At 40.8% G+C, this 26,695-nt stretch overlaps 1 protein-coding gene across 1 annotated transcript in view; it reads left to right on the forward strand.

Annotated features, from left to right (window-relative positions):
• lmtk2 (lemur tyrosine kinase 2) overlaps positions 1-26,695 on the forward strand; it is a 36,648-nt gene that overhangs the window by 2,356 nt on the left and 7,597 nt on the right. Inside the window, exons 3-9 of the mRNA XM_060041286.1 lie at positions 9,273-9,406; positions 10,817-10,970; positions 12,016-12,092; positions 15,103-15,221; positions 15,479-15,566; positions 23,789-23,919; positions 26,292-26,376. Coding sequence (XP_059897269.1) covers positions 9,273-9,406; positions 10,817-10,970; positions 12,016-12,092; positions 15,103-15,221; positions 15,479-15,566; positions 23,789-23,919; positions 26,292-26,376 — 788 coding nt within the window. The remainder of the gene's footprint in view (positions 1-9,272; positions 9,407-10,816; positions 10,971-12,015; positions 12,093-15,102; positions 15,222-15,478; positions 15,567-23,788; positions 23,920-26,291; positions 26,377-26,695) is intronic.

Below are 26,695 nucleotides of genomic sequence, written 5' to 3' on the forward strand. Positions count from 1 at the left end.
ATGCATAATTTAAATATGCAATTTTTTGCAATTTAAATATAACAACTTGAATAAACCTTGCATCTTCCTGTTGTGTGGATTCCAAGATCCCAGTTGATGGGCCGGGAAATCTATAATAATATGAATCCATTATTCAGATAAGAATCAAAGAAGAGTTCCACACAACACAAAACATTTAGACCCTCCGTATGCATTGTGACGGGACTCTGTCACTGAGGTGAAACGCTAACTATTATGGTTAACTATTAATCATCATTGCGGCCAACTATGCATAATTTTTCCTTGGTTAAGCTTTAAGGCCCCGTCCACACGGAAACGTTATTTTTTTGTGGAAAACACATAAATCTTGGGCTGACCGTCCAGACAGATCTGGCGTAGGGCTGCACGATATGGGCAAAATATGATACCCCGATATTTTTGGGCTGTATGGCGATACACGATTATATATCTCGATATTTTCTATAGAGTGGGTTAGATGTTTTTTTTGTAAGTAAAAAGTCACATGTGAGATGTTGCAAGCACTGTTTATTAAAACACAGGTCAGTATGACTGCTGCATGTGATTTTGTATCGTTACGGTTTTGCTACACTCTACAGATGACCTGCAGCTGCTGCTCATCTGTTTTTTTAAACCCGAACCATTTCCATATTATGGAGCCGTTGTTTCTCCTCTTTAAAACAATTTCGTGTCACGCCGCCGTCTCGTTTTCTTTACTGGTATCCTCCATGCTTGTTGTGTTGTGAGGGAGCGGCGGGGGCGGGAATGAGGCGTCTTTGCAAACGGAACGTTCGGAAGGACGGAGTGGGAGGGGGAGGGGTCGCACTCCAAGGCAAACACAGACGCTTGAGGCGGAAACTGACCATTTTAACGCATATATCGATATAAACGATATTGACAAATCTTGTATCCCCTTGGAAATTCTATCGATATATCTTACATAGCCGATATATCCTCCTGCAGCCCTAATCTGGCGTTCGGTGCCCGAAAACACACTTTTTTGAAACCATGTCCGAGGGGGAAAACAGAAAAAAACGTCCCTATGCGTTTTCATGTTAGGATTGGTATGGACCCTGATACGCAAACAATGACGTCATCGCCGCCCAACCATCTGGGCAACGTCAGAGTTCCGTCAAATTAGTTTTGTTTGATTTGTATTATTTTTGTAGCTTTAAAACCAGCCCCAGTATTTTCTACTCAATTTACAAGGTTTAACAACTGCTTTCTCCTCCTGGACTGTATGTTTGTATACAGCGCGCAGGCTTGATGCGCGTGCTCCACCTTGTCGTCTTCTTTTATTGCTGGAGAACCAGCATATTGAATATGTAGCAGCGTTTCTACAGCAAGATGCGTTTTTGCAATGAATGAAATCATTGAAAATGCTGCCAAGGAAAACGGAGGGGAAAAGATTGTTTTCGTAGACGGGGCTTAGTCATGTGTTCCAAGTTACTCTACTCAAGCTCAATTTCTCCAAGTGAACTACAGCAGGCCAATGTTATACCTTTGTTTACATGGTTGAGTTGTAAACCCTGAAGAAGGAAATGGTCAACAATTTATTTAATGATTACCTCACTTTAACTTTATGATAGTCTATCTTTGGGAAACACGGACCACAGTCTGAGGTCAAATTATGTAAAATTAGTCTGTTTAACCTGCAAACTAAATTTTGTAAATGATCAAATAAATCGTGCGCAGGTAATTTTGGATATTGTTTCGCTTCAACCTGAGTCAGACAGAAGTTGTGTACCTTAACCGATCTCTGCTAAGCAACACATTTCCACTTACAGACAGTTCCTCTGGGTCAATGCTTCTTTCACAGAAACTTGCCTTAAATATTACATTTCCTAAAATTGTTTGAACTTTAGAGACGCCCCATTTCTTTGCTTGCAGCAGCACTCAAAGAAGAAGGCGGCGAAGAACGCTTGCTTTTGAGAAAATACAAATGGTTAGGAATCATGGCAAATTACCGCTGCAGCAAACTAGGGATGTGAATAACTCAATAATTAGTCATTTGATTATTTGATGTGTGCCGACATTCACAAAGGCAGCCATGGATCATGGGCAAGAAATCACTTAATATCTTAAACGGAAAAAAACAAACTAACAGTGAAAAATTAAATTTATTCTGGTATTAATTAGGGATGTGCATTTCTGGCAAAAAATACTATTCAATATTCGCTGAGAAGCATTCGAATAATGTTCTAAAATCTGTCATCGAGAACCCCCTACACACGCACACAATGAAACAAGGAAAGGCTTTTATGATTTGTATGAAATCAATCTGTTTATTTCAACAACTGCACCATCAACTTTCAACATCAAAATAATTTCAACGTGGGCTTAGGCAGATAGGCCTACATGCGCTGAAAACGGATCGCTATTTATTTTACTGAACCTAGCCTGCATGACTGTGTTGACGGTCAACTAGACACGTCTTTAGCATATGGTAACTATGGCCAAAAAAATAACTTCACATGGTGTGTCTTTTTACAATTTATTTGTTACCAGCATTCGTAGTGTTGATCAGCAGAGAAATAGTCCACCAAAGACGTTGAAGTCGCTTAGAAACCGAGGACTCTGGGGTTGATAAGTTACCAGACTACTTGCGGGGTGATACGACCGAAAAAAAAAAAAAAAAACACTTTCCTTGACAGCGGTCATTATATGCTTAGCAAGAGTGAATTATCAAACAATTATTCACCACCAGAAGTTGTGGAGGCTCATGCAAATGAACAGAGCGTTCAACAGCATTGAGAAGAGCCGTGTAATAAATAACGATGGTCACATTCATTATTCGATTTATTACGTGACGACGGCTATTGGACGATCGTTGCCCATCCCTACAACAAACAGCAGTGCGCCGCATAGCTCTTCTCTGCTAATCAGGTTGGGACCTGAGAGCAATCAGTGAGATACTGTTGATTGAACGGAACTAGAGTTTAGATCCTCTGCCCGAGCCTGGGCCTGACCCAACCCGGCCCGGCCCGACCCGCGGGCCGGGTCGGGCCGATATTTCCCCCCACTATCCTCGGGCCGGGTCGGGCCGTTCCTTTGATCGAGCGTTTTTTTAGTTTTTTTAATCATTGCTATATTGGCCTAATCTGATGCGAAATCTATGCCATAAACAGAAATATTATAGGCCTTTATAACACGGGTCTTCTCAATGCCGTGGAACGCTCCGTTCATTTGCATGGGTAGTAGTCCGGTAAATTTCTCTGCTGATCAACACCACGAATGCTGGTAACGAATAAATTGTAAAAAGACACACCATGTTAAGTTATTTTTTCGTTTTGGCAAGTAGCCGGTCAATAAACGGGATAATGTATAGAACATCGCCGGTCTTATCGAAATAAGCCCCTTCAGGGCGAAGCAAGACACCTCCGCTTCGTGTCGGTGTCCTGCTCGCCCTGTCGGGGCTTATTTTCCCGATAATGACCGGCGTTCTATACATTATCCCTTACATATATATTTAGCAGAGTAGGCCTAAGTAACAAATGTGTACAAAGTTACACGTGTATTAAATAAAATTTCGGGTTGAAATCGGGCTTGGGCTCATAATTACAGTTAATGTGTCAGGCCGGGCCAGGCTCGGACAGAACGTGCACGGGCTCGGGCCGGGTCAGGCTTGATTTTCTGGGCCAGATCTAAGCTCTAAGTGGAACCCGGATGATGTTTGTTGTGGGGGGTGTTTAGGCAGCAGGATGATGTTGATGGTGGTGAGGCACACACACACATTCACCAGTTGCCTAGTTGAATTGCAGGATGAGGCGGTGGCTCAGTGTTTTCAGTTGAACTTGCGTTGGCTAAACCCATTAACACTAACATATTCAGTTATGCAATGCAAGAACAGTGGCACTCTGGCTAGGATTCACTGCTGTGATAGTTAATTCTGTTTAAGGTAATTAAGGGTCCATTCGTCTGTTTTTATTATTGAATTTGATGTATACTAAATGGACCTGAAGTTGAGTTACAAAGGCTACACCACAGGAAAAGGGTATTTGATCATGCTTTTAGTACTATGCTACTGGTAGTACTGTTTGTTTTGATACTACCCACCACAACTGCTGCTATACTTTGTAAATTGATAGCCTTTGGTTTGCATCCATCACAAATAATTAAGCCATAAAACAAATTAGTGTCGTATAGTGTGATTGATTAATTATGTTTGAATTAAATTATGGAATGAGAATAAAGGGTAGGGCTTCAGACATCTGAATAACCATTGAGCACACCCACTGACACCCTGCCACGTGGATTGCCCAGAATAATCCCCTTATCTGACACACTGGGCTTGCTGCAACATATATCATCTTGGCTTGTGTTTCCAGCCGACACATGAAGCTATAGTTACTCTTGCTCGAGTCTTGAAACTCGGGCCTCATGACCAACGTGTTGCATGTTTTATTGTGTTTTTCTGAACCATCCTTGCGTTACACAATTCACAATAAAAAAAATTCTGCCAATCATTCATTCCTGATGGGCATCAACACGTTTTTAAATTAGCCATGGGGGAGAATTTGAAATAAAGGAAATCCCCCACATCTATGATTTTGTAGCTACAATCAGCAAATGGCTGAAATAATGGCTTTAGCCCTTTGTATTTCCACTGTGTCCAACATTGAACACAGGAACAAGGCATGACGCTCATCTGTTCTGTTTTCATGAACAACAATTGAACCGCTTGCTGGTATTTAGGCTTTTGTTTCTTCCTCTATTGTTATTAGATATTTTAATGTTTTTTTTAATTTTAAACTGGGATCTGACCGACTGTTTCTGGTTTGCATATTTAATTTATATCCTATCCTTGTGATTCCCAGGCTAGATTTATCTTTGGTTTCTTATGTCTTTAAAGATTGATTACATTACTAGTGTTAATAAAACTAGTATGTAATACCCCAATAGACGCAGTTTGCCTGAAGCGACCTTTGAGCAAGATGCCTTACCCCTACCTGCTAATTAATGACGTCTTCAATTTTTTTTGATGAAAGCATCTTCTAAAGGACTCCTTCATCGATCATTGGGGAATCCTGAAGGCATCACAACTTAAGAGGATTCATTCAACCTTGTTCCACCTTATTGGAACCACTAAATGGACTGAGTGAACCAGTTGGCGCCGATGCCCCCTGAGGATTTCAAACAGTGTGTTTTAATGTGCACTGCTTGTGATCCAATGATTCGTGATTGAAAACACCTTCCAAATAGAGGACAATAGTAACTTATTTTTTTGAAAGAAATCTATAAGCTGCAGGGTGGAAAAAGGTTGTATGTTTCAAAATAGTGTAAGATGCTTTGGTATAAGCTGCATCATATTATGCACCAGGGGCCTCTGCGCCGCGTTGCTGACGTTTTAACACTCAAATGCAAATAAGTGAAAATAGCGGATGATTTCTTTGAAGTCCTTTAGGTTTCAAAAAGGTTTACTCATGTCTGCGTTGTGGACGTTTTTCAATGTTTCTGAGAAAGACCCACGTATAGCGATTTGCATAAATTGCAATGCCTTGATTTTAATGAAGTTAGTACACAGTCCTAGCCATAAATGCAATGGTACTAGAGTTGCCGCGGTGTGGACATTTTCACACCAAGTAATACAGTAATTTTTTCTTTTTCTGTCGTATCACTCCGCAAGTGATCTGGTAACTTGTCAACCCCAGTGTCCTCGGTTTCTAAGCAACTTCAACGTCTTTGGTAGACTATTTCTCTGCTGATCAACACTACGAATGCTGGTAACAAATAAATTGTAAAAATGGTTAGTTATTTTTTTGGCCATAGTTACCATATGCTAAAGACGTGTCTAGTTGACCGTCATGCAGGCTGTGTTCAGTAAAATAAATGGCGATCTGTTTTAAGAGAAAGAGAGAGAGAGAGAGGGGAAATGGTTGGATTGAACATTCATTCAGCGGCCCAGGCAACGTGGGCACCGCGAAAACAGATCGCGTGCGGAGGCCTAATTAGGCCTATATATTTTGTATTTGAAATGCAACTGTCTTTTCGTGGAGATTACGCTCAGAGCAGCTGGAACCTAACAACGGCAAGAGGAAGGAGGAAAACAGGCTATGAAACAAAATTAGTTTTGTTTTTTTTGCTATCGCCCATGTTTGATTGTGTTGTGTTGGTTATTGAACTGTTAACCCGCAAACTTGGTTTATGTTTATCAGCGTTACATTAGAGATCATGACGATAGCTGATGTAACGGGAGTCTGGGCGTGTGCAGGACCGAACCGCGCTGTATGACCACTCTTACACTGAGCATAGACAGTAAAAAGTAGCTGAGACGGTAGAGGGGTTAGAAACCAATAAATGAAAATGGGCTATTTATTTCAGGTAGCCCATTTTTCACCCAAAAAAATTGAAAAACAAGTTTAATATCCCAAGTTTAAAATCCCCCCAAAAAAATGAAAAAGAAAATCACGTTCCCAGCGCCCCCCTAGGTTGTGCGAACGCCACCCAGGAGAAACCATGATCTAAAGCCATGTGGCTCTAACTACACAGTTTGATGATGATTTGGTTAAGTTAACTCCGCCTTTTGGTGATGAGTTACATTTTACAGTACAGCATGTACCACACAACATTTTAAGCTTTTGCATCGCTGTTGTAACTGTCTGCAGTCGGCATGTTGTGGCGGCAATTTTTTAGTTACATTTCCCGCACTGTGTAACCGTTAAATAATTGGTGTCAAAATGGGTTTAAATGTAGCTGCCAGTGTGAATAAAACACACTTCATGTACAGTTTTGGAAAAAGAGACGCAATGCATCATCCTGTATTTGCAAATTAGAGAAGCAAGATTTTCCATTATCAAAATATAGTTGGTTGTTTCTTGTTTCTTCCACCATAACTTGGGTAGTATTTTTTTCTTCCTTTTCGCTGAACGCAGTAGTGCTAGATTAAAAATTCAGACAATGGGTAGTACTTGCGTCTGCTTCATCCTTACGCTCTGCTTTTATTGGATGGTTGTTATTCCAGACATGGTTAAGTGAGTTGGGTGACAGAGCCAGGGCCTATGAGAAGGTGCAGACTAAATTTTTTTGACACCACTGGACTAAATTTAAGATGACTTACATTTGTCAAATAATGTTAGTTTTAGGGATGGGCGTGAGGAATCGATTACTCGAGTACTCCTCGTTACAAATGAACTTGGTTGGTGGACAGGCAAACTCGAGTTTGCATATACACACAAACAAAGTTTTCTGGAGCAAATGTATACATTTTCTGTGCGGCGCCACTAACGGATACCGTGGGCACAAAGCAAATGAAATGTATCCATTTCTGTGTGGCGCGTGCCGTGCCATGTGCAGGCACGCCAAAATTCAAAAAGTTAAGAGATGGCGGTTAAAGCAAAGCGCAGCGAAGAATTGAAATACTTTAAAGAAATAGGAGATCATAAGGTGAAATGTAAAATATGCCAAGCAAAATCGAGCTACCAGAGTACTACAAGTACTATGCGGCAACATATGCTCCTGAAACACAACGGTGAGTTCGGGAAAGCAGACCCGCAGCAACCAAGTGTGTCGGCTATTTTCACCGCCGCAAGACGCAGCTGTAATCCCGGCCGTGTAGAGAAGATCACAACGCTGAGTGTTTCCATAGTCCATTTGCTGCCGATTCATTTGCAGCTTTAAATTATTTGCAATGGTTAGGCTACTTGATTTTTATTTATTTTTTTGAAACCGTTACAGGCCTTGGTTCGACGTGATTTAAATTGTGAGACACATATTTATTTTTGTAAGGAAAATGTGTTTTGAACGTTTGCAAAAATAAATAATGAATACTCTGATAACTCTGACTGTTTTGATGGAGAATAAGCATTACATGTTTGGTTGGTAATATTGCCATTCATCATTAGGCCTATTTCTGCTGCAGATGCGATGCATTCTAAAAATAGATTTGATTATACGAGTACTCGATTGATCCTCGAGGAATTCCTTCGATCACTCGAGTTTGGAATTTACTACTCGTGCCCATCCCTAGTTAGTTTGTATTGACCTCAATAAAGGATGTCCCGAATCCCACTTTTTCACTTCCGATACGATACCGATAACGCAGCTTTGGGTATCTGCCGATAATGACATCAGTCCGATTTGTTTACCCGTGGGCCACAATTGGCAGATGCCGTGGATCGGATCGGGACATCCCTAACCCTAAATGTGCCACCTACTTACCAGCTACTTTACGGAGACAGGTTGTTCAAACATTAGTATTATGCCATCTCGACTATTGTTCTGTTATTTGGGCCTCTGCCTCTAAGACTGACTTAAGCAAACTACAAACTGTACAAAACCGCGCTGCTAGACTTGCTCTTGATAGATCTTACAGATCAAATGTAGATCAGATGCATTCTGATCTCAAGTGGCCTAAAGCTCTTGATAGGTTATCCATAGGTCCTTGATATTTATTAAGAATGTAATTTCCACTCATGTTCCTAGAGCTCTTTTTAGTGAAATTGGTTTTTGCTCTGATGCTCATTCATACGGTACTAGATCTGCAACAGCAGGGCTAGTTGTGCTCCCACACTGTAGGAGTAATGCAATGAGGAGGACATCCTTCTATAGGTCAATTTCTTTGTGGAATATACTCCCTTCGCACATTCGTGTTATACCTGTGAAGAGGGAATTCAAGAGGCAAATTAAATCCTATTTTTATTTATGTTAAATATGAACTCGGGACTCTGACTTGGCTTGGCGCTCAATGAATTATGTTTTGATGAAGGTGTTTGCGCTCTGAGGCGACCAGATGCCCATTTATTGGTTTGTTTGACTGTTGCTATGTATTTGTAGTTTTGTCACTACTTTTACTGTATTTGAGTGATGATTAATTGTTTGTATGTTCAGATTTTAATTGGACCCCAGGAAGACTAGTCTGCCGCTTCTGCGACAGCTAATGGGGATCCATAATAAACAATAAACAATAAAAAATAAACCTCAATATATACTGTAATAATAATAATAATAATAATGCATTTAATTTAGAGGCGCCTTTCAAGACACCCAAGGTCACCTTACAGAGCATATAGTCATCATTCAAAACTATGTAAAACAGACTAGGAATAAAAGGAAAACAGAGGTTAAACATGAAGAATAATAATAATTAATAACACTCAAAGACGCCTAAAGTGAAGGGGGGACCTCACTAACCACCACCAACAACCACTGTGTCTTGCTCATAGAGAAGGAGTTTGCTGGGGTTATGTTTTCCATCATCACATAGATGCCATGCAAAATGTGTTTGCTCGGAGGAATCACAGTGGTATTGACTTTATGTATGTATTTATCTCCCCTAGGAGAGAGCAGTGGGAATGCCTCATCCCTATCTCCCTTCCTGCCCCTGGTGGTGTCCCTGACACTGCTGGTTGTTCTGACGGTGCTGCTGGTCAACTGCGTCACTTGCTGCAAAGAGAGAGAGATCAACTTTAAGGTAAAAACCACAAAATGATGACATTTGATGACTTAAATGAAGGTGTTGTAGTTAAGGTCCAAGAGCTATTATTGAGTGTGATTTTTAAGAAATGGCATAGCAAGCTGTCAGCAATCTAAATGCGCTTTGAGAACATTTAATCTGTGCATCTTCCCTGTTATGGGCTAGCTAGGGAATCCTTTTTGCCTGTTAAAGCCAGGTGTGGACTCCAACAGTTCTCTATAGCTGCATTCACACATACGCGTAAGTCCTTCTATGCTCCTGTTATGCTCCTGATGGGCCGTATGTGTGAACAGCATATCCTTACACTGGTATCCTGAAAATGTCCTGAAAAAAGGCATTTATTTTCTCCGTAGGAAATGTTAATTACCCTGTATGTGAATGAGGAGTAGAAAGTCTGTACTTTTCACACCACTTAAGTGGGCGTGTTGATGACGCTGTTGAAGTCTGCATTTGCATGTCATTGGCCCAATCCCAATGTCCGGACTCAGACTTTATTGGGCGTTCTTGCGAAATTACTAAGGCTTTAGGGCTGTACCAATGTGGAATTCCAAAGGGCGTGAGGGTTTGAGTCCACACTTATCGAGCCCTTTCCGTGAGTCGGCATCAGTGCAGACTTCACCTAAGGGAATTACCCACAGTTCAAAGTGTTGTGACGTTTACCGTATAGACCATAGGAAAATCCGGACATTAGGAAGGTAAACAACAAGACAATGCTACATTCAATGCGCGATCAGATGGGTATTTCGGCCTTATTTTAGTGAGCCGGATCATTTGGATCAGGTCACCAACAAGAGCCGGCTTTTTTGCTCCCAAACGGCTATAAATATTAGGCTACTACTTATACCTTTTATAATTCAGCCAAATGTAGCCCGTTCTGATTTATGTTTAGTAGGCCCCATGTGTAGGCCAATAATCACCTAAATTATTCAATACATCAATTACAATGAGGGCATTTAGCAGACGCTTTTATCCAAAGCGACATACATTTGTTAATACACACATTGACACACCGACGGTAGAGTCAACCATGGCGACAGCCAGCTCGTCAGGAGCAGTTAGGGTTAAGTGTCTTGCTCAGGGACACATCAACACTCGGCTAGGAGAAGCTGGGGATCGAACTAGCAAACTTTCGGTTACAAGACAACTGCTCTACCTCCTGAGCTAAGCCGACCCCAACATAGCATCCTTTATACGGAAAAGGACTATAGTTGAAGAAATATATGGAGGATGCTGAGAGGGAATGTTTTTTTTGTTTTTTTTAATTATTGCTCTTCTGCTCTATTTACAACTCTCAAATCCTACCTACATTTTTTATATAATTAATCATAGCTGTTCCCAAACTAATCCCGCTCAACCCAAACCTCGTTTATAAGGCTCAATATTAAACTCTGCCCTTATTTCCCTCAGGAATTCGAGGACCATTTTGATGATGAGATAGACTTCAGTCCCCCTGCGGAGGACACCCCCTCCATGCAGTCCCCCGTGGAGGTCTACACTCTGGCGGTGCCTCCCGTGGCTCTTCCGGGGCCCCCACACCTCCAGCCACCACCTCACGCCCAAGGTCAATAACATTTGGGTGGACTTTTGCTTTAACTGCCTTTATAAAAAGCATTTAGCATTTCCAAGGGGATAATTACATAAACATGTTAATAAAGGTTTTCTCAATGGCCAGAAAAATACTTGCACTTAATTGTCATTTAAAGAGCTTTTTTTCCTTGCCTCTATGTTCATATATTGTGACAATAATAGTGTTCGATGCATAAAAAATAAGCAATGTTTTTTTAGACGTAAAATGTACAAGTGAAACACTACTTACCGTCAAGGAATTTAGTTTATGTTGTCAAAGCTTTCACAGCTTTCATAAATTTTCTTGTGTCTAAATTAGAGCTGTCAGTTAAACGCGTTATTAACGGCGTTAACGCAAACCAATTTTAACGGCGTTAAAAAAAATATTGCGCGATTAACGCAATTATTTTATTTACAAAAAAAATCTTTTTTTTTTTTTCTTTGGCTCAAAACAAAGAAGCAGTAGCCTGACTGCTATGTTCAAATGACATTTTTTCAAAGCAGTCGTTTAATTGCACTATAGGCTCTTTTTTTGTATCGTCCTGCTTTGATCAGTATATGCCAATGTTGTTATCAATAAAAAATCATTTGCACAAGACAAGCCGATGCACTTCACCATGTTGATAAGAGAATTAAAATGAGAAGAATTATGGGACAAAAAAATCAAGGGATATTTAGCATAGAAAAATAATTTGCGATTAATCGTGAGTTAACTATGACATTAATACGATTAAATATTTTAATCGCTTGACAGCTCTAGTCTAAATACAACCAATGCAATATGTGTTGGAGAACTGATGTGTTGTCCTTATGCATAGCTAGAAGGGTATACTGTGACGTCCCCCAATCCATTACAAGCCATTCATTCTACTTAACTTATTTACTGAAAACATTCACCACTGGAACGTCAAGGGATATTCTATAAGCTCCAGGAACACCTAACTGTCAAAATACCGAAGACAAATTTAACTCAGTCCAAGTAAAACCGTGAGTTCCTATTAATCGTTTATGTGTTTATGTTTCCTCATTCTTGTGAACAGATGGGTCGGCTGGCTCTCTGGTGGCCCGTCACAGCCTCAATTATATCCAGGAGATCGGCAACGGCTTGTTTGGCAAGGTGAGTCTTATTATCAACCTTTTCAGCACTGTTGTTACTGAGAAATAAAACACAAACCAAATGTGTCCATGCTGATATATCTAGGACAGGGATGGGCCAATTTCATGATAAAGAAGGACACAATTTTTCATCGTGACCACATGACCGCGCACTTCAACTAAGAGAGAAACTACAAAATAAGTCTAAATAAAAACAGCATATTTGTATATATGTGTCTGTGTGGTAATTGAACCAACATACATTAATTTCATATTTTCCATGCTCAAATGCATTTTTAACGCGTCTATACTCATACAACAACAAATACAACAAGTTTGTTTTAAAAGAAACAGGAACAGCCACATGAGTGATTAGTAAGGGTGTAACGATTCACCGATACAAATCGGTATCCGGTTGGATTAACACAGATGCTACTACATCAATACGTGGGCCCCTGAATCGATTTAAATGACCAAGAATCTGTCGATGCACCGATTTAAACGTTGCGCATCGGTTTAGTGAGCTTTAGCCTGATCAAGACACCATTGTCAACTAATTTCATTCCGTTTTCCATACGGATCCGGAAAACGGAACTTAAGGAAGTGAGCGGATCCGTGTTTGTATGTTTGCGTGTGCGTCTGGGTGAGCGAATAACCATAAGCCATATGTGTGAAGACGGTGAAAAGATTTTCAGTGCAACAGCGATTCTGAAATCAAACGTGTGGAAGCCTTTGGGTCTTGCCTCTGACAAAAGCTTAGCTATTTTTAAAATTGTGTAGGACAGCGATCAAGTCTATAAATAAACAAATAGACATGTAGTTCTAAATTTATAAATGTTTTCCATTTTTCCCCCATGCCATAAATAAATAAATATGAAAACCTAAGGTTCCATGGTCCCTATACCATATATGTATTTGAAAGTAGGCAATGTCTCTTTTATAGAAGGCTTATTTTAATTAGTAGAAAATGTATGCGTCAACGTTAAACAGATAATACTGTATCTATCAGATTGATTCATATCTCATCAAATCGCACTGGATCGTTAGAACATTGAATCGAATCGCATCGAATCGTTCCATTAAAATGTATCGTCCCTGAATCGTATCGTAGCACATTTATCTAGATACGTATCGGAATGTCCTATAAAGGAGAGATACTGACCCCTAGTGATTAGTATTTTCTTCAGTGATAAGCGCTCACATAAATCATCATTCAATGATGGCACAAAACTTAAAAATAGTGGCCAACATTAAAGGCAACAACTAGCGTCATATTCAGTGCAGTTGTAGTAGTTGTAGTATAAATATTTAATTACTGCTATCATTTCTAAGCAAACTAGACACAGGGTTTGGCTTTGAATTCTATGAACAGATGCTCTGCTTCCCAGCTTGACTGAAAAGTATGGTTTTCTTGATCGAGTTTTCTGTGGAATAATATTGACCTTTTCTTTTTTATTTCTATTTCATTTTAAATGATCTGGGGGGCAAACTGAGTGATACGGCCAGGGAGTTGCCCATCCCTGATCTAGGAATACATTTCATGTTGCAGATTTATGCATGCATACTCATTTGTTTTTATTTTACATTAAAGCTTGGCTAGGCATTTGTAGAAACCATTTGGTTGCAAAAGCTAAAGTTTGAGTATCTAAGTATCTAACCTCCCTTTAGGCCTCCCTTCAAAGCCACTCTCCCAAAACACATGACTAGGTTGCTAGCTTAAAAAGGTTTGCCTAGCCTTGTGGAAGACTCCGGTCGTTCGCTGAGTTAGTGTAGGTATTAGGGCTGTAACGATACGCGTATCAAACCGAAAATCGCGATACTCAAAGCCACGAACCTGTCTCGCGGTGTGAGAAGGCAGAAGCGCGATATGCCCTTTCTAACTCTTCGGTCAAATTGTCAGATTGAAATTTGCTAATAATTTGTCTAAATAATAGTCTGCTGACAGCGCCCCCTCCTATCGATGCCGTAAATATGTGACGAGATGCCCTCTCTGTGATCACAGCTCTCCGTGGCTACGGAGGATTGCATTTCTCCACAGCCGTCGAAGTCCTCATATGCGATATGAACGACATTTATCCAGAGTTGGCTAAGCGCGAAAAAAATTGCCTGTGTGATCCTGTCTCTATTGTTTTGTGTGATTTGACTGGCAGTTTGCTTATAGGTCGGAATGAAGCGGCCACCGATTATTGACAGGATGGGTACTTTATTCTACCGGACTCGTTCGCTTCTTCACTAGACACACGCGCTACCGCTCGCTCTCGCTGACGTCACTCACACACGCATACGCACGATGCCATTCTCCCGCACACACATATGCTACTCGTAACACTATGCCTCGTTATTGCGACGTTCATGTTTTTCCTCATCTATTGAAAGTTAGGCTATTAAACATGTTGCATTCTATACGGCCTGATTATGTCATTATTTAAGCTACATAGCCTAATAAGAAGCGCTAATAAGGATATTTGAATAAACCAACCAAACAGTTAAAGGGGCGGCCCTATTATGCCTACCAGCAAAAAGCATCCTCCAACTGCAATCTTTGGTTATTTCTTTATTAATTTAGCTATACTTTAATGGTATTCTTTCGGTTCAAATCTGTTCAGTGTTCCAAATTATTTGTTATTAAATGTTACATTAAGATAATTGGTATTTAAGTGTTGTTTAAATAAAATGCTTTTTAAATTTAAAAGAATCGTGGGATGTATCGAACCGTGGGTCAAAAATCGTGATACAAACCGAATCGTGAATTTGTGTATCGTTACAGCCCTAGTAGGTATACATATAAACTCTTTTCATTCAGGCTGAATTTGCTGGCTTATTACAGGTCTGCAACAACAGATATACAGCATTTTTGTTGCATTGGATTTATTGATTATTGATGTGATTGTAAAGAGAATTTTAACAAATATGACTTAAAATGCTTCTACACGACCTACTATACTGCCTACTAGCTATATGAATAGCTCCTGATTGATTGATACAATTGGTTGATTAAAAAAGTATTTAAAAAGCATTGTATGTGTTCCCAGGTGCTTCTCAGTGAGATCTACACAGACCCAGGTGTAACCAGGGTTGTGGTCAAGGAGTTGAATGCTAACGCTAGTGCTAAAGAGCAAAACAGCTTCCTGCAGCAGGGGGACCCATACAGGTGAGTTAGTCCCCATCATCATCATTATGCTCACTAGCTTGAAACAGATTTGAAGTCTATTGTAAAATGTTCAATCATGCTTCTATTCTGGTTAGTTTATCATAATGGTGTCTAATAATTATAAAATAATTGTTTCCTCTCATGTTAGTAGCGCCCTTTGTCTTTACCGAAGGACATTACATTGATTTTACCATAATCAACTCATGCATTTTTTTCTAAACCACTGAACTGACTAATAAAAAAAATTGTGTTTGCAGAGTGCTGCAGCACCCAAACATCCTACAATGCTTGGGACAGTGTGTGGAAGCTATTCCCTTCCTGCTGGTCTTTGAATACTGTGAGATGGTAAGGGTCCCTCATATATTTATTATACTGTGTAAGTGTATGTACGTTTTAATTTTTCATAGTTTCAGATTTAAATATCCCTCTCTCTCTCGATAGGGTTAGGATAAAACCATAACCAGTTAATTGCATTCCTAGTTATTGGTTCCTTAGGTATAGGTAGGTACATATAATCAGATGTTCCCAAAGCATTTTTATAATTACGTCATTCTCCAATCCCATAATGATTTACAAATGTTACAAATGACCCACACCCAAATAAAATCAGACACATTCGATGGAACGTGGGGGAATAACACTATCTGGTGTTTGGACTGGTGCTCAAGATTACGGTGCAAAAAAAGCACATCATCCACTGTTTAGGGTTTTAGTTGACTCCTCCTCACCTAAATAACATATCCAGCACCGGAGAAGGCTCACTCACTGGCTGCGCTGGATGCAATGATGGCGAGGATAAATCCGGCAATCTGAGCAATATTGGGGAATGAACGACCTGCTCTTCCCAACACGATAACGCGTCAAGAGTCATCTTTAGGTGTTTGATTATCAATGTAAGCTGCAACTTCGTCCCGTTACTGAGGAGCCTCTTAACAGGTATCCTCTACGTCCACTGACACTCAAGCTCACTTCTTGGGTGGGGGCAGCAGGCCAGGGGCACTGCTCAGGCGCTGCTCTCATCATTTTGAAATGCAGGCATATTTTGTAGATGTGTCCCATTTACATTTAGGGCATTTAGCAGACGCTTTTATCCAAAGTGACTTACAATAAGTACATTTGTCATAAGAAGTGCATCAATATATCGCTGTCGGTACAGAAAGGATGTTCATAGAACCAAGTGCAAGTACAACAATTGCTAGGCTAACCAATTCCCCGTGTTACAGCAATGATAGCAGCTACTGAAGTTGCTACACAGTTAAGTACTATAATAGTACTATAATATTTGCACGTGACTCCTTGAAAATGGCAATCACAAAACCCGCGACCGACCTGTGCTGTTGAGGTATCTGACCCGATCTGCACCCATGTTCATCACAGGACATTATTTTTCACCCGTTACATCCAAATTGTGCGGGTCACCCGTCGGGTGCCCTTGGGTACCCGAACCCATGCAGGACTCTGATCTGTCCATTAAACTATACAACCCATCGTGTTTTAAGTGCAGATTGCTCAGTTTTCATAGATTATTCAATGATAATCGGCACCTGCTTGTTTGGTGTTCAAAAGGTCAAAGGTGGAGATCCCTCTAAGCTCACCTGGGTCCAGATTCACTAACATTTTCTTAAGATAAACTTAAGAAAATATGTTAACATTGGTTAACATATAGTCTTCGGTTAAGCAATATATTTATGAATTAATATAAATGTCATATAGATATGTTTAAGCAAAGACTTAGCTTTTCACTGCAGCTGTTTTAAGACTGGTGGAGAGGGTTATCTTCAAGTTGTGAAGAAATTTGAGAAGAAATTCAAGAACTTTTTTTTTCTTAAGAATGCTTTGTGAATCCGGCCCCTGCTCTTTAGAACTGTAGACCACATCCAAATTTAGATTGTCTTATTTTCATTCATCCCAACTAATTGAGATAACCACTTTTTGCCTTCCTGTCAATGGGCTCCAGCACACCACCTAATTTATTTTCTATTTTTCTTGATCTATTCATAGTGCAAGGGTGCTGGGGACCCCCTTCCCTTTCCCCCTTCTCTCCTTCCCCGTCTCCCCCTAAAGAACATAGCGGAGCCCAGCTTAGGACTTCTCACATTCCCATTTTGCCCCAGTAAAGCAGCAGGCTCCATTTACGCACTCCCAGTTGCTGTGTTTGTGAATTTGAATGGCAAGGGCCAGTTCTATCAATACAAGGCTCATCAATCAAGGGGGACGGCCCCCATAGCAAGTGGACACCTCTTGGTATGCTGAAAGAGCAAAAATGCATTAAACAACATTATGAACTCCTTTTACAATCAAGTTGATTAAAGGTTTATGTTGTGCTTGTCTGCATATAAACCATTTAATGATTGACTTAGTTTAAAGAGTTGGGTTTTAAATTAATGTCTGAAGGTCCAAGAAAGTAGAAAGCAATGTCGTACATTTGCACAGTTTTACTGAATGTGAAATCAGATGCTGGATACTGCAGAAATATTTTATTATAACATGACGTAGGTCTTCAATGTTCTTTTTTGTAAATCTCAATCAAACTTTTACGAGCTCCTCGACCAGTTTTCACAGAAGTTCTAACCTATCATACATTGACCTTACCCGGACTTGAATTTGGCTTGTATTTTTCTGGTAGTAGTAAGAGAAAGGAATAAGAAAATGTATGTTAAGACTAACCACTCACATTTTAATACGTACCCAATTGAATCGTTATTGAGCTGTACAGCCCAAACACCCAAGACTGTATATGTGTAGAAGGTTTATGTCTGAATATCCCAGTGATAAAATATACATGAAAGGGTGCCAACGTTAAACGTCGGATAATGCTTCACGTCAATGCTTCAGTCATTACAATGGCCAAATATTTTTTTGTTAGTTTCGGGTATTCAAACATTATTAGAATATTCCAGTAGGGTTAGGATTCACAATCCATTTACTTTGCCCACCATCAGGGTGTTAATTGTTTTAGAAAGGTTTTAATAATGAATATATTTAGCAGCTATTTCAATGTTCAAACAATTCCAATAGACACCAAAAAACTCTGCCTATTAATAATAACATATTGTGTATTAAATAACATAAATAGACATGGTAGTCATGGCTTTCCTTTTATGGCATCCGTCCCCCACAATAGTATCTGTGATTCATCACCGGGTAAATAGCGCTACTCCTGCCGTGAAATGTCTTCAAAACCCTGCAATCCACCTATTTGCTTTGTGATAATTGGAAGTAGGCCTACTCTCATACTTTGGGGACTGTTTAGAAACTTTTAGGCTGCATTGAAGCTCAGCCGTAACCAAGTCGAACTTGGACTGATGAGTGGATCTGAAAGCATCTTAAGTGAATTTTTCTTTTGCTATTTTGCGTTAATTTGATAAAATAAAATGACACATTTATATTTAGAAAATGATAATCTAAAAACTTCATTCCGCAGCAGTGGCCTCCGCGTGCTACATATACAGGCAATGAACGATAGGTGCTATGAATGGACTTTTTTTTCTTTACCAAAAAATCTGTTATTTGGTAGGAAACCTAACGAATATCCAAAGCTTGAAATTGGCTCGCAGTTAAAGGCGAGGTTATTCCAAAGCCAAAAGCAGCATGGACCAGCAAAACCTGCAGAGCTGCTAAGCACTATCATTTTATTATCCAGCTGACAACACAACACACCTGGGCCCTTAGTCCTCCACATGTCTTCCGGGACCCAAGACATGGTCCAGGAATCCTCTGATACTGACAAGCAGGTCTCCACATTGTCTTCCACTCTAACTGTTGTGTTGTCTTTTGGCATGTTCCAATATTGCACAGCTCACCAGGCATCGCTGTTTTTATTAGCCTAGTAGACGGGGCTGTTGCCAGCTGTTTGCTGGTTGCTTGGCATGTTTGCTGGTGGCTTGGCAGGCATGGCATGTCGCCAGACAAAAAGTTGTATATATGCTTGTGTGTACCAGGATTCTAGTCTTGTGGAACATACGACTTTATTAAGCCTGGTTCCCAAGGACATAATTCAAATACTTAAACAGTTATGCCATAAAAGAAGTGCCCTCTCATCTATCAATCTGACATGAAGGACACCGTAGAGGTCACGCACAAAATAGTTGTGGAAACGTGAGACTACCAAGTGTGTGGTGCTAGCTCACCGAAGCTGGCGTCTTGCAATGCTAGCTTTGACAGCTCAGTGATTGATTGTGTTTTTGTTTGCCTTCAAACATTTTCGACACCAGAATACAGCAAGCAACTGGAGCTGGGGTCACGGCCATGCACTGTACCATGATTGACAGTCCCCAATGTAGGGCCGCTGCATCAAACTCCCTCCGATCATGATGTGGGTCTTCTTGAAAATGGTGGATGCATCAGTTTCACAAGTATAGTCTATACCAGTGGTTTTCAAACTGTGGGGCGCGCCCCCCCTGGGGGGCACCAGCAGTGCCGCCGCTCTCATAACGTGCACTACGCGCTGCGCGTAGGGCCTCAAGTCCTGAGGGGCCCCCCAAAAAAAAAAAAAAAAAAATTAATTAATTCTTACTTGTATACTTCTGGTTTTAAGTTTGTATTTATGGATAACTATTTAATTTAAAGTGAGACAGTTGTGGGGGGGCCCAAGGCAGAGGGGGGGCCCCATGGCAATAAAAAATATATATATATATTGAATTATCCACCAGCCCATAGTGTTAGGAGCCGCACATGCCCCCCCCCCCCCCCCCCCAAAATAGCTAGCAGCGGCACTGGGCGCCAGAGTTCTTCAGGGGGGGCGCAACGTGAAAAATAAACCAGAAAAAACCCTTGGAAGTCGATGATTCAAATCATCAATCGTACTTCAACTGTAGAAGTAACATAACTAAATAAATGTTCAACCGTTTATCTTCATGCAAACCATTTAACAAATCTACACACTTGTATCTTCAATAATATCTAAACAGAATTTCGATATCATCTAAAATTTCTTCAGAATCACAGTTTTAGTTTCATACCGCTTCGTTTTCAGCTGTTTTCATTGAAGACGTCAGCCCATTCTGATACACCTACTTCTAGACATCGTAACTCATTCATTTTTCAACCGTTTACCATTGTTCAAACCATTAAACAAATCTACACACTTGTATCTTCAATACTATCGAAACTGAATTTTTATAGCATTTATATTTTTTTCAGAATCACAGTTTTAGTTTCAAACCGGCATCGTTTTCAGTTGCTTATAATAATTGAGGTCACCATAGCAACGCCGGTAAACAAACCCCGCCGAATAGTCTAATCTCTGGACTGAAAAGGCAGATCTGATTCGACTGATTCGAAATTCAGAGTTGGGGACCCTGAATGAATCTGTGTAAACTGGCAGTTTACACAGATTAAGATGTTCAAATGTATTTAGATAAAAAGGTTAAGCTAAAACATGCTTAGATAAAGTTGTTAAATTGTGTTAAGAAATGTGTTGTAATGTTTCAGAAATATGTTTAAAATGTTTAAAAAAATATGTTTCAAAAATATGTTTCAAATCTTTCAAAAATATGTTTCAAATTTTTTTACAATTATGATCAGAGATGTTTAAAATGTGTATAATAATTAAGATAGCTTTCAAAGCACAGGTATTTAGAATTTTTTTTGGGGGGGGGGGGGGGGGGGGCTCAGCTGAATTTTTTTCTCGGAGGGGGGGCTCACTCTCTCACACTTTGAAAACCCCTGGTCTATACAGTATAAATGTGAGGTGGTTCTTCAAGCCATTACCATGGTATTTACTAAAGTAAGCATTGTGGACCATGTTGTGCCCATAAGATGGTTATCACTAGATTTACCTTGTGGGTGGTGTTGTCCTTTCATGGCCCCTGTCCTTTCTGATAAGCTATAGGCTAGATGGGCAGATTTAGCTTGTTCTCCCCTGGTGTCATTGAAACAAATTAAATATGACAGTTGTTACACACATTCACTGTAAATACATGTTGAAAGGGTATTATGTTTAGTTGTCAAGGAGGACATTTAATGACATTTAGCTCAAATCTATTAAGCTTTATTGTGTTCTGGTGAAGCCCCCATTAAGACAACTAGAGTTTCCGCGCGGGCTCAACCTCTAGTGGGTCATGAGTTTGATTCAGAATACATTGATTGTCCTCGCACATATGTGCAATGTAATCTATAGCAACTCCTATACCTATATTTAAGTGTCAGATAAAATAACATAATAAATAAGTAGACCCAACCACACAGTGAAGTGAACTAGTAACATTGTATTGCAAAAATGTTAACAGGGTAATATATGTCTCTTTTTCGTCCGCCACAATGCAATTAGAGCAGTTCTGAATACACAATGTTGTCTGTCAGGCCGTCCTTTTGGTCTCCAACAAACACCCTTACACCTCTGGCATGCTTGCCTCTGCTAAAGGCAGTGTAGAGCTGGCCATGTGCAACCACTTTGGGGCAGCAACACTCCAACTTGATAATTTTCTTAACGTGGGCGCGTGTCGTTGCGGTGTGTGCGCGTGTGTTCTTACACGCATGTGTGTCGATGGCAGAGCCGTTATGTTTAAAAACATAACGTCTTACCTCGGTAAGTGTCTCTGCGGTGGGTGGGACAGACATGCCATTAGGGAATGGACACCATAACGCACACACAAGACGCTGCCGCTTTTTATGTTTCTTTTGGTACTGCTTTTGATTTACAACCCGTGATGTCACATAGGTTTACCAAGTCGGCTGCTGGGGAGTCATTAAAGGAAATTAAAACAGAAGTACCATTTACAATAGTTTTAAGATGGCTCTTCCGTGATGAACCTTTCCAAGAGTGGCCTGTGTGTGACTGTCGGACCTGTATAATGGGGCATTTCCTCCGGAGGGTTCAGTTCGGTTGGCCTCAGTCCGGTAGTGAGGGGGCGGTATAGCCCTGCTCAGTTCTGAGGTTGCGTTTCCAGCACCGACCGTACCCTTATGGTAGGCCGGATGTCGATCGCCGCGGCAGCTACGTAAACATCGTGACATCATAGCAGCGCGACACAGTGTAGCCTGCTCAATAAAAACAATAAATTTAATAAAAACGAACTGCTCCATCAAGCTCCCTCTGCACGTCTTCCTCCCCAAGATTGCTGATGAACGTCTCCACCTCCTTGTTCGCCCAAGTTAAATTTTTGCGCAACATGTCCATTGTCCAGAATAATACCTTGGGGGTACTGTTTGTTTGTTTTTATCCCCATGTTGCCAAGAAGTGTGTCATGGGGATGTGTGTAGCTCGAACATGCTGGCACCCTTTCAGGTGTCTCAGTACCCCAACAGAGGCGTACTGCGAGACCAGCGCGAGACCAGTACGGCTCATTCCAGGTAACGCCCACTTTAGGCGGTGGAAACGCAATCCGTGCCGCAGCTTTGCGAACCGAACCGCACCCTCCGGTGGAAACGTGCCATAAGGGTTATCAATCTAGTGTCTGGAACAAGAGCTATAGTTCTCACGTAAGGCCACTGGCATCTCAGCGCCTTGCAATTGCGTAGCTTAACGAAAAGTGACTTCTTTGAAAATGGACTATTTTGCATGTGCATCACACACTTAAAACAATCGAGTCATGCAGCTCAACACTCAAACAGAATATGGCTGTGGTATTCTGTGACCTGCTGTGTGTGGTTTTCAGGCGTCATGTTTTTGCCAGTGAACTCCCCCGAGGAAGTTCACTAGCAAGGGGCGCCAGGGGAGAGCTCCCGCTTTAGCCTTTGTGTGGAACACAATTATGATTGCAACCAGGGAATACCTTGCTTTGCCTCACTCCCCCCATCGGTATGAGATGAGCCCTTTAAAGTGTGAAAAATGTCTTTGCCTGTCACACCGACGATAATGATAATGATTAGGATTCTTTACACATGCTTGAGAAAGATGCCCCACAGCCCGATAACACCTTGGCCACGATCTGGATGTAATTACACTATACACTATATTCAATGTTCATTTGTAGATTGTAATCAGCAGTGCCCACCGAGATGCCCAAGCCGGGGCACGGCTGAGCTTGTTGCCGCGCCAACTAACCCCAGAGTGTCTTTCAACACAAGCTGAGCCTAACCACTAGAAAAATCTTTTTTTCTGTTCCCCCCCTCTTCTGTCAACTTCCCATTGCCCCCTTTAGGATGTGCAAATCGAAGATTAAAATCTTAACCAAATTCCCTCGGTGGAAGCAGGTCTCTTTGCAGATTAATTTGGGTGGTGCTGAATTGATTACATTTACCATGTTAATCTCCTTCCATGGGATGCCCAGTTTCTTTGGGCCTTTCCCATCGGGGTCCAAGAAATCTGACTGATCAGAGAGTCGTGGTTGGAGTCCACCAACCAGAGAGCTGGGCTACTGTATTTATAATTTGCTGTGACACAGCAGAGGGCCCTGTTAAACAGCCCTAGCCTTATTTGGTCCGCCCCCACATCAGCAGGAAAGCAAAGCTCTCTGAGGATGGAGGAAGTGGTGCAATGACCGCCTCCCTGTGGCTGAACTTGCAAAATACACCAGTGAATTTCATCAGAACAACAACAGAACCACGGTTGAGAATGTATCGTAGTTGTTTAAATTTTATTTGTAATGATCAATGTTTTGTTCCGTGTGCTTTTCTTTTCACAGGGAGATCTGCGGGCCTATGTCTCTCAGCAGGATTGGATGTTCAGAAATGCTGAGCTACTGGAGCTACAGAGGATGGCCTGTGAAATTGCTGCTGGAGTCACTCACCTTCACAAACACAACTTCCTGCATAGGTAGCACTTTAAAACGGCAAGCTCTAATGCCAATCTTGCAACTACTTTTGTTAGTGCTTTAAGGGCAGTTTTGGTACTGATAGGCAACCAGTTGTGTTAACTTAGCTGGTTAAGATGGCATTTCTGTCTTCCTCTTTATATTAAATATTTGGCAGTCATTTTGCAGGGCTCTACCACACCAACCATGTTTTTGGACAAAAAACCTTTTCAAATGTGATCCTGGGAAACATTTTGAGCATGAATGACACACATTTATTTAGTTGTTTAAATGATTTTACATTGAAATTCAGGCCTGTTGATAGAACAGCTGCAACTTTATTTTGTATATCTGACAAATTGCAAATATTGTATTTTGGCCGTAATTCTCATTAATTGATGATCCTTTGTGATCCTCCGATGTTTCTAAAAGGCATAGTCACCCCAATGTTTACCTTGTCCGAGCACATCAAATCATATCCTGTGAGGATCAATGTTCTCTAAAAATGGCTTGCCGTTCGAACGCAGGGCTCCTCTGTTTCATTTTAATGGTTACCCCAAGTGAGTGGTGATGTGTGGCTGTTTGCCGAGAGATTGGGAGGTGGGTGGGAATGCTGGTGCTGGTGGTTGGTGGGAACACAGACTTTGGACCACCACACAACATTCAACTCATCAACTCTGTTGTGCGTGCTTGGAATAAGCCCAGGGGGGCTCCAATTACACATCTCTCTCGCATTGCCACCGTATCGACTGTCCTCTTCCACAGAGAGATCTGATGATACTGCCCTTTGCGTGTAAAGCGATAGCCACATATCAAACTTTTCTTTATACATAATTCAAATTTTTTACTACCTTAGAAATGTGCCGTGGGTGTTAACCACTGCATTAAACTACTGCATATGCTGTTTTTTATTACTTCACTTTGATTTCATTACCATTCAGTTTTCCACAAACTATGTTTGTAGATAGTTTGACATGGACGAAACAGCAGGGGTGCTATATACGTTTCTGCACACTATGTATGTTAAACATGGAATCCCTTAATACGGGGCTGGCTTACATCTTACTCTGCACTGGGATGGATTGAACATCGTGTCATACCTCCAGTATGAGCTGGGCAAGGGCTGAATGACACTTTGCATGAAACAACGCTGTAACGCTGCATGATAGTCGATTTTATTCATTGCTATAAATACAATTACAATTAGGGCATTTAGGACGCTTTTATCCAAAGCGACTTACATCGTTTAATACAATAGTACAATCGTTTAATACAATACATTACTGCAGTTATATCAGCCGGATATATTTCAGTGAAATGTATTGGATTTAATCAAGTGATGATAAGGTGGATTTATTTATTTATTAATCCCAAAGGGGAAATTCAGCCGAAATTCAGCCGCACACATGAGAAGACATGTGTGCGGCTGGTAATATTAATTTGTGAGAATAAAGTCACAATACTTCCTGTTTACAATACAGCAGGATAAAAAATAGATTAGTTCTCATGAGTAGTACTTGCACTAGTTATTAACCATACAACTTTTCAGGGGCTCATGGCAAACTATCAGTAAGTATTTCTAATAAAGATTTCTGTATCCACTTCTTGGGCATCAAAATCGTATGCAAATTGCAATGGTGGAATTTCTTTTTACAACACGGTGTTCACTTCATCGCAGTTCTCATCTTCCTTGGGCTAAAAAACACTGTGCTCTGATTGGCTCAGTTTACAGCCAGTGTTACTGTAGGCTGACTTTTCTGCCAAAGGACTGGTCGACTGAGGAGTTTAAAATATCCCTCAATTTATCTTGCAAGGGTTTCAGCCGGCTTGCCTGCTGACGAGGGGCTAGCTGTGTGTGAGTGGACAGCCAGTAGCGTCAGCAGAGTGTGTGGATATGCATCGGTGTGTGTGTTTGTGTGGGAGGGGGGGGGCAAGGGAGACGTAGTCTTGGAACTCATGCTGATGGGCAGAGGGGGGCGTTGGAGTGAGCCTTGTGTCCCCGAACAGCCTTCTTCACCAGAGGCCTGGGGTCCTCTCTGATGCCCTCTGCTGGATGGTCATCCCAAGTCCCTATTCTGCCAGACATAATGGAGCTTCATCCTGATGCTGAATGTGTTGAAGTGGAAACGGCGCTCTCTGCTTTTCAAGTTTCAATTTGTATATATATGTATGTGTGTATAAAGTTATGTTGTAAGTTTTCCCCCTATCCTTCGTTTTTGGATAATGTTTATGTCCGGTCTGTCAGGGCCAAGTTGTTAGATTTCTAACTTCTCTTCCAATTTTAACCACTCCATTTTTATTTGTTTTTTTTTATATATATGTGCTTATATATATATATATATATATTGTGTGTGTAGATAATTTATTTCGCTTTTCTTCATTTTTCCTTCTCTAGTGATTTGGCCCTGAGGAACTGTTATTTGACTGTGGATTTGACTGTTAAAGTGGGAGACTATGGGATCGGACCACACCGATACAAAGTAAGCACATACCTTTCATAAGTCGCCTGGATAAGGCGTCTGCTAATTGTAAAAGTCATAGTAATGCCCCATAATCATTCCCATTCATAGCTTTCAGATGAAGTGGTTGATTTTCAACAGTCCTTTTTTAAATACTTCTGTACCTTGCTATGGTTTCTTTCTGGAGTTGTTGTTGTGGGGGAAGAAATCTTAAAACTTGGTCAATGTTCCCTCCCCCCTATGGCACTATAACTTGACACATTGCATAAGAGCTGTAAGTGATTATTTTGGTTCCATTCATTTAATACTGGAGCTATATCCATTTCTCTGTCTGAATTCA

This window comes from Gadus macrocephalus, chromosome 2, assembly GCF_031168955.1.
Source record: "Gadus macrocephalus chromosome 2, ASM3116895v1".
Classification (NCBI taxonomy): domain Eukaryota; kingdom Metazoa; phylum Chordata; class Actinopteri; order Gadiformes; family Gadidae; genus Gadus; species Gadus macrocephalus.